The 8913-nt window shown below is 41.7% G+C and overlaps 1 protein-coding gene across 1 annotated transcript in view; it reads left to right on the top strand.

The window, feature by feature from the left end:
- The first annotated feature begins 207 nt into the window (after positions 1-207).
- The window catches only part of LOC139923229 (N-acetylglucosamine-1-phosphodiester alpha-N-acetylglucosaminidase-like), a 36977-nt gene continuing 28271 nt past the window's right edge, over positions 208-8913 (top strand). Inside the window, exons 1-3 of the mRNA XM_071913953.2 lie at positions 208-349; positions 4185-4390; positions 5092-5359. Coding sequence (XP_071770054.2) covers positions 267-349; positions 4185-4390; positions 5092-5359 — 557 coding nt within the window. The 5' untranslated portion in view covers positions 208-266. The remainder of the gene's footprint in view (positions 350-4184; positions 4391-5091; positions 5360-8913) is intronic.

Here is an 8913-nt window from a genome sequence, read left to right as displayed (position 1 = left end):
GGTAAAAAAAAAAGTCAACATAACACTTAACAATGTAAACGATCAAAAAAAGGCCAAACACATTTCAAAAAGCAGACATATACACAATTACATAAAAACTTGTTCATCGATAGAAGTTTTATTTTTGAAAGCACAACCGGAAGTTAAATGTTTCGTTCTGTTAGCTTAACAGTGCGACGTTAGCTTGATGATGTGGGAGACAGCGGGGGGAAAGGGGAGTGTGGCAGGCCCACACTTTCATTTTGGTCTCTAATCATTATCCTCATATGGCAACAGTCTCAGAGAAATGTCAGTTAGTGTGGCTCCTGCTGTGGCTCTGGGTTTGGCTGTCGGACACCAAAAACACCCGGTAAGGTCGGTTTATATTTTAGCTTGGCTAGCCGTTAGCGAGACAAACTTTGCTAGCAAGAGATTTTGAGAAGTCTGTAACTTACCAGTGTTGTTCCTCTTTCGTATAACGAACAGGGTTTAATTAGCTTGCTAATACATGAAAATAAATATTGGTCATATTTGGTTGTAGTGTAGTAAGGCTGGACTGTCTCCTAGCACACCAAACACACCAGTTCATGCTAACTTGCCAGCTGTTAGAGTATTCAAATTGTTATCAGGGGTCTGGAGTGCAAAGTCCAGTTGACTGATCTCTTCCACACTGTTCCAGTTCACTCCCCTCATCTGACTGATCTCAGACAGAAAAAACAATATTCTGTCCATTGCACTGACTTGTTTAAGCTTTTTAAAATCCATTACAGCAACAGCATTCAGTTCATTTAATCTGTGCTGTGGCAAAATCATGATAACCGTCGCTGTTGCTGCTCCGGTTAGCTTTCCATTCTTTGTGCTCTGACTTAGTGATATCAGACTCAGTCCTGTCTTCACTATTTGCCACTGATCTTCACAGAAACTGCCAGTTTCTGTGAAGAGGTCGTTGCAGTGACACACCTCGGCCAGCAGGTGGAGGTGTTGAGCCGGGCTGGTCCTCTAATGGACCCGCCAGGTTTTGTTGCTTCTCTACCAAAGCTTAAAAAATCCTCTTTCACTTCTGTCCCACTGAGGTTATTCTTTACCTAACTGTGTTTAACCTGGTAGTCGCATAGAGATTAAAAACCTTTCTCAAGAGGGATGTCCTATGTGATTTACCTCAGGTGTGGGAGTTCAGAAATAATAAACAAAAAACATCCAGGAATAACTGACACACTGATTAACAAAATGCACAAATCCAAAAGATGCCAACAGATGCAGAAAGGACTGACTTTTATTTACATCAGGTGCAAAAGTGACAAAAAAGTGCAGAAACCAAAAACTTACAGCAGAAAGTGTTTCAGGAGAGACTTGGCTGAGCGCAGCAACATGTCAAACATAAAAGCTGCAGACAACCAACAAATAACAACAACTGTGAGCAAAAACACAATCAAAAATCACATAAAGGTGATGAAGTGCAAAGCTTATACACGTTATACACAACCCTGTAACTGGTATAGGCCTCTAAGGCAAGCTGTTGTGTGTTTTCAGTGGATTCTTGGCATGCTGTCATGTTACATACGTGTTCCTGAGATTACATAACAGTTGCATAAACTTGACCCTTGTGGTGACCCCGGCCTCCAGAAGCAGGTTTCTGTCAGACCGAGTACAAGTAAACTTATTTTTTCCCCCACTTTATTTATGATTTTTACAGCATCAATAACAACACGAGAGTCAACATATTCCCGTATGTGAGAAAAGAAAAATAAATAAATAAAAAGATACAACAATACGTACACTTTTAAACTAAAACAAATACATAAAAAATAATAATAAAAGAATAAAATAATAGGGGTGTAGAATAACCCAAAAATACACAACACTAACAGCAGTTGTGAGTACAGAGTCATATTTTTTTTTAGCAGAATTGACAGGAGATAGGTACATTTACAGATAGTTAACCAAGTATGTATTAAAAGGCTGACATATACTACATATTAAAAATCTGTCATTAGATCCATGTTAAGCAAATCTCATCTTCTCTTGGTTCAAGAAGCTCGGAGTTTCCCTGATCAGTGTTTGAATGTTGACAGGTAATTTATTTTCAGTAGGCTACTCACTGATACTGAGTACTGATCTGAGTACTGATACTGAGTACTGAGACTGAGTACTGATACTGAGTACTGATCTGAGTACTGATACTGGGTACTGATCTGAGTACTTCACTTTATATCTACCAACCATGCAGCCTCTTCAGCAAGACAATATTTAATAACCAGATCACTACACAAGCCGCCTTTTTAGAAAAACATTTTGGATGCATTTTTCATTAAATGGAACAATATCTGTGGTTTTCATCAAATAGAAAACATTTATTCTCATTTTCCCATCTTTGTTTATGGTAAAATGTTCCCATGCTGACATTTTGTTATTTTGAACAGTTGAAACCGACTCCAGGCTTCAGTATGGGATCTGTTGGCATCGGCTGACTTCACCTGTAGTGTATTGAACAGAATACATTATTGGTTTAATTCAGTTAGAAATTGATTGGTTGTGTGATCTAATCATTTGATGATGTCATGGTTGTGTGTGTGTGTGTGTATCCTGCGCTCAGAAGTTCAGTAAAAGACAACTAGGCTAAACGATGTCTACTGACTCTTCGCTTTATTTGTGTTTAATGAAGATACTTTAGAACACTATACTATAATACTATACTGAATACTGTATTTTAGCCTGGTACCAGCCCCGATACTGGTATCAGTGCAATTTCATGTCAAATAGAGACACATTAGGCCATGGACCAATTTGGTAGTCTCTCCAGTTGAAACAAGCATTCCTAGAACATTCTCTCCCTGTCCTAACTTCACATGATATAACAGTGAAATTAGACTATTCCTCAGTTTGCGTGGGGACCCTCTGGAACCTCCCCAAGGACCGCTGGGTGTCCCCGCACCCCACTTTGGGAACCACTGGCCTAGTTGAACAGCCACTTTGGCAGCTAAATGACATCATGTGGAGATCCTGTTCTGATCTAAAGATAGTGAGGGTGGCTGGTGAATTTTGGAATATAAAAAAAAAAAATCCTTGTCCTGCACAAGTTCAGTCTCTGGCTGACTTGTTTACAAATGACTTTGACACACAGATTTTGTGCTGAAGACCAAATCCAAGTCAAACATCAGATCTATAGAAAATTGATCTCCTAGGATCAATAGGTCACATGGGTTTTCTCCAGTTTTCCCATTATATAGTGAAAGATAAAACTAGTTTCTATCATTTCTCAAGGTATAAATGGTGTGATACTAATTTGTTTTCCCCATATTCTTTGAGATCCTGGTACGATGGAAGCAAAGATAAAGCAGGGAATGTTTTTATAAAGTGGTTTTATCTGTGAAACTGCGGCTCTGTTCTGTGGAAAACACATTCCTTCACGTGACGCAATTTGACAAAGTGACCTGCAGAGAGTGTGTGTGTGTGTGTGTGTGTGTGTGTGTGTGTGTGTTGAAATCAAGTCAACACAGCAAGTCCGACCTTGTTCAGGATTTATTTATGGCCTCAAGTGTTGAAAACATATTTAGCTTGTCTTGAATGCCCTTCAGTGGATTTGAGTCAAGTTTTTAATGCTGTTTGAGAGGAATGGATCAGGGTTTTTCTTACATTTTTCTTACACCTGCCGGCGTTCAGTGTCACTTTGGTTGTTGTGGGGATCGAACCTGTGACATTTAAGTTACAGGACAGTCTGCCCCAATAACATCCATCTACAACAGACGTAATAAGGAGTGAAGTGACTTGTGTGAATACATGTTAAACGATATACAATTCAGAAATGTGTTAATAATAATACATTTTATTTGCATAGCCCCTTTCATGTAAAATTGCAGCCCAAAGTGTTTCACATAATAATAAATAAAAACAGGAAATTAAACATAAATACTTGACAAGCAGTAAAATAGTTGATGCAAAATAAAAGAATAAAACAAAAGAGTATGAACATTAAAATCTATGTACATAGAATAACCTTAATTAAAAGCCAGAATAAAAAGATGTCTAACTTTTTCTTAAAAATACCAGCAGAGCTCGCCGTTACAAGATCTGAGATTCTGAGATGTAATAATATTTGGAGTCACACACACACACACACACACCAGCATTTGCATTTATGTCGATCAACCTGTCTGTTAAAAGCACTTTGTGAACACGTTTGTCTCGACTCGTCTTCCTCTCTGTAGAGTCTCTCTGGACGATGACCTGCTGCTGCCGTACGCCCGCGGCCACGGCCCCTCCCACTCCCACCGCCACGTCAGGGACTGCCAGCCCGTCGTCCACGGCAACGTCACCTACGAGACCTGGCCTTCCAGCAACCATACTGGGCTGCCGGTGGCCGAGTCCTCCGTCTTCGTGTCGGACGTCCCGGGAAGCTCCAGATGGGTCTACGGTCAGTGAGGGAGCTGGAAAAACAGAATCACGATCACTTTATTCACCAAGTACAGTAAATTAGGGATTCGCCGATCTTAGACCAAGTATTGAAATTGGATCCGATCCTGACAGGTTTGATGTTATGGTATCGGCTACAGGTTGTTTGATCAACCTCTGATCCATTTATTCAAATTGGCGTAAAAATGTATTTGCCCTAAACAAGCGTCATCCTCCACTTTGAGAATCCACTGTGACATTAAGGGTTATTGTGTGCAGATCAGTGACAAAAATCCTAATCCAATTCTTTTTGAGTTCAGGCTGTAACACCACAAAATCTGGAAAAAGTGAAGAGGGTTGAATACTTTATGAAGACACTGTATATCCTACTGTTTGATTTGTTTGGTTTTTGATTTCCCCACAGGGACCAACATAATATCATAAACATGAAAATGTGTAAATACCTTTGAGGCATAGCAGAGCAATATCCTGAATGTTATTTTAAACCTCCTATTCAAGAAACCAACAGTGGAAAAAATCACCAAAGAAGTGGAGCCAACTCATAGTCTTCATTTGATTTCCCTTTTTTAATTCTTGAATTGAAATCGACGCACCAGAGAAGCCTTGTCATGTACATTTTCTTCCCCAGCATGTGGACTTTCTCAGTCATTTCCCACAGGGATCATTAAAGTCTCGTCTCCTCTCCTCGCCGCGTGTCCCCAGGTCACATGACGGTGGTCCACGACCCTCTGAGGACGGTGTCGGTGTCGGAGCCGGGCGGGCCGGGCGGCTGCGGGATAAACCACCGGGCGCCGGCGGAGGAGACGGCCGAGGCCGCCGGGTGTCTGTACGCCCAGAACGCCGGCTTCTTCAACACCAAGAAAGGCCAGTGTCTGGGCAACGTGGTGAGCGACGGCAGGCTGGTGAGGGACAGCGGGGGGGTGCAGAACGCCCAGTTTGGCATCAGGAGGGACGGCACCCTGGTGTTTGGGTAAGAGGTTCAACTACGGCTTCATGATACTGATCTTCAGACTGAACGTCCATCTGGTTCCTCTCCATTATTCAGCTGAGAGTTCCTCCTCGTTAGCTTTTTTCTGTGTGGGGGGGGTTGATTTTCCCCGAACCAATCACTAGCGACTGTCGTATCTGAACCGATCACTAGTGACTGTCGTATCTGAACCGATCACTAGCGACTGTCGTATCTGAACCGATCACTAGCGACTGTCGTATCTGAACCGATCACTAGTGACTGACGTATCTGGCCGCTCTGACGTTATTTTCAGTCACATGATGCTGCAGCCAGTCAGCCTCTACATCCATGGTTAGCCAGACATTTACCAACTGACCAAGAATGACGGTTGATTTTGACAAAAAATGTTGTTTTTGGAAAGACAGTATGTTGGTTAAATAGATTTAACCAACATACTAGAGAATAGATTTCAACAAATCTATTCTGCCGAAACGCCAATGAAAAACCATCACCAACTTTTGTCCCGCCCTCAAAGGCTCTGATTGGCTCGATTGTTTCTCCGAGCGAGAACAAGCCGTTGACGAGGGAAACGCCAGACTCTCTGAATCGCTCGACAAAAGCTGAAGAGTGGAGGGACCAGGATAGGACATTGTGATTGTGACATGAACTGTAATACATGCGACCGCAGTTTTTTCTACGCTTTTTCAGCGCTAAAAAATGTCAGAAAATTAGATGGCAGCGCTTCAGATTTGCTCAGTTTGGATGAAATGAAAAGGATTTCTCTCACATGTAACTTGATTTGTTGGCCGGGGATTCTGCGCAGCACCAGAGCGTCTTGTTTAGGAAAGGCTGGGTCTGAAACAGCTTTTCCTCTGAGAAAAAATGTCAGCCTTGTTTGGTTTCAGAGTTGCAGGCAGTATTGTGATTTCTGCAAGTGTCAGTTGCTTGTGCAGCTTTGCATAGAACCATGCTGGTCTGTTGTACCTCTGATTGGCTGGAATAGTGCTTTTCTTGACATGTTTCATCCCTCTTGCAACACTGATTATTTTATCAATAATAGTGAGAGGATTTTCTTTTTACGTGATTATGGGTGCTGTCCTGATGCAGCTAGGTATAAGGTGAGGACAGGTACAGCCTCATCACCAAAGTACCCATAATCACAGTAAATAACATTCTCTTTTTTACTTTTTCCTCAAAGTAGTGTACATATATGAGGATAAAAGTAAGAGGGGAAAGCAAGAGCAGTTACTAACCAGCTGCCTGGTGACAAGAGTCAGAATACCAACCGATTATATTTTTGAGCCAGCCGTTCTTGATGGGAATTATGAGCAGGGCTGGATTGTCAGGTTGTGCGTCTGAAGCTTCATGTTGTATAAACACAAACCTCTATCACTCCTCTGTCTCTGCTTCCCTGCACCTGAAGTTTCTGTTGTGTCAACTCTCTTCACGTTTCCCTCTCGTTCCCCTGCCTCCTCGTCCTCGCACTGGAAAACATGTTTACGATAGACTGCAGCACACTGGCAACAGACTGACTTCTTGTTGGCGCGCACCAGTAACTTATAATCTCTGGTTTAGTTTGATGGACGGCTCAAAACATTCCTCAGGCTTCCTGTCAGGACGACATCGCTCACTGCAGCAGTCCAGCTGCAGCAGCATGACTGAACCACAGTGGAAATACACATATTGGTTGTCAGGTTATCTATAAATAACAAAGGAAGCTCCTTCACAGGCGACTTATTGAAGAGGGCATGAAGATTCACCCAACACTGTAAATATAGATCATTTGAAAATATACTTGTTGATTACTGCCGCATATGAAATTGGAAGCAGAATATTATTTCACCCCTGTCTGTCTGTTTGTCTGTTTGTTAACAAGATATCGCAAAAGGTTACGAACGGATTTGGCTGAAGTTTGGTGACAGTTAGCTCCCGGCTCAAGGATCAGTTGATTAGATTTTGGTGGTGATCCGGGATTTCAACGATTTAGACGATTATCGTTTTTTAAGCTATAACTATTATGCTGCGTTCAAGTGCCGGTGGCAAAGTCCGATGTCCAGGACTTCAACGTTGGCCGCTAAAAAGCATTGCATTCACGTGCTATTTTGTCGGAAAAATCAAACCAGAAGAGAAACGATAAACAAACGTAAACTGTTATGGAGGCTGCAGCTTTGAGAGTTGGAGAATTTTGGAGATACAATCACTGTCCGACAACAGTGATTTGTTTCCTGCTCAAGATAATCATTTAAAGGGATTGCCTTTTAAAACACCCTTGTCACCAGTCAGTCTGTAGTAACAGCTACACTTCACTGCCCCCCCAAAAAAAATCCCCTCCGCTCTATGTCCAGGAATAGTACTCACCCAAGAAAAACGGCACATACACACATTAACACACTGACACACATACACACACTCCTACATGCACTCAGGCAGATAGCTTCTTGCATAACATCACAAATAGTAAGTTGTGAAAAACATTACATACAGACAGGTGCACACACACACACACACTTACTCATACATATAGTCAAGGACAGAACTACTTGTGTAACACCAGTGCATACCTACCCCCTACCCACCACACACACACACACACACACACACACACTGGAAAAACACATCAATTTAATTTGTTTGATATCTGAGTTTAGGAATACCAGGAATTTTACATGAAGCAACGTGCATTGGGTGTGTTTTCTAAACTCATGTGGGCCAAACACCCCGAGTGTGTGACGCTTCAATAAAAAAAAATATCATTTGCAATACAACTCATACACACATCACACCACAAAACGAACCAGTTACAGCCAGTTGTTGAACTGCTTGGTCCTCCTGTGTTAAACGTTTGCCTTGAGCCTGACAGTCAGACTCAGAATATAAACAGAATATCGCTGCTGTCCGGTGAAAGCCTCGTATCTCCAAAACATCAGCTTTTGGTCACAGGGTGGCTCAACAGTTGGAGAGACTGTCCTGTAACTGAACACTTTCTCCATCTTTGTTGTTGTGGTGGAAAAAGGCCGGTCTCTCCTTCATCATGATTGGTTGGCTGAGAAAAAAGCGGTTCATGTCACCAGGCGCTTTTTCTGATAAGTTGAATCTTTCTCAACTTATGAAAGTGCTCTGCCAAAAAAGACGCTGGGTGCAGGGCTTTTTTTTATAGACAGTGGCCACTCTGCATATGTTTTGATGTTAAAAAAAAAAAAAAAAGGTGGTGGCAGTTCTGAAAAAAATGTGAACACAGCCTTGGTCAAGCTGACAAAATGTTGACAGTTGTCTGAGGTGAATGATGTAAGATTCAAGATTCAAATTCCTATTTTCGGATTGGATTTTTCTAGCACATATCCATGTTTCTCAGATGGGAAGTGAAAAAGTGCAACTCCATGCAGCTTTTTGCTGTTGATACGGATTAGAAAACATCAAATCTGAGTCACATGTTAGGGAAAAAATCTGAATTGGGAAACTTTCAGCTGCAGCGTGAACAAAGCCTTTGTCTTTGACTTCTCACTCATCATAAATCGCTCTGGATAAGAGCTAAATGGGGAAAATGTAAATTGAGAAAATCGGCTTTCGTTTTAGAT

Source organism: Centroberyx gerrardi, chromosome 12 (assembly GCF_048128805.1).
Source record: "Centroberyx gerrardi isolate f3 chromosome 12, fCenGer3.hap1.cur.20231027, whole genome shotgun sequence".
In the NCBI taxonomy this organism is placed as follows: Eukaryota; Metazoa; Chordata; class Actinopteri; order Beryciformes; family Berycidae; genus Centroberyx; species Centroberyx gerrardi.
This window is presented reverse-complemented; position numbering and strand designations above follow the sequence as displayed.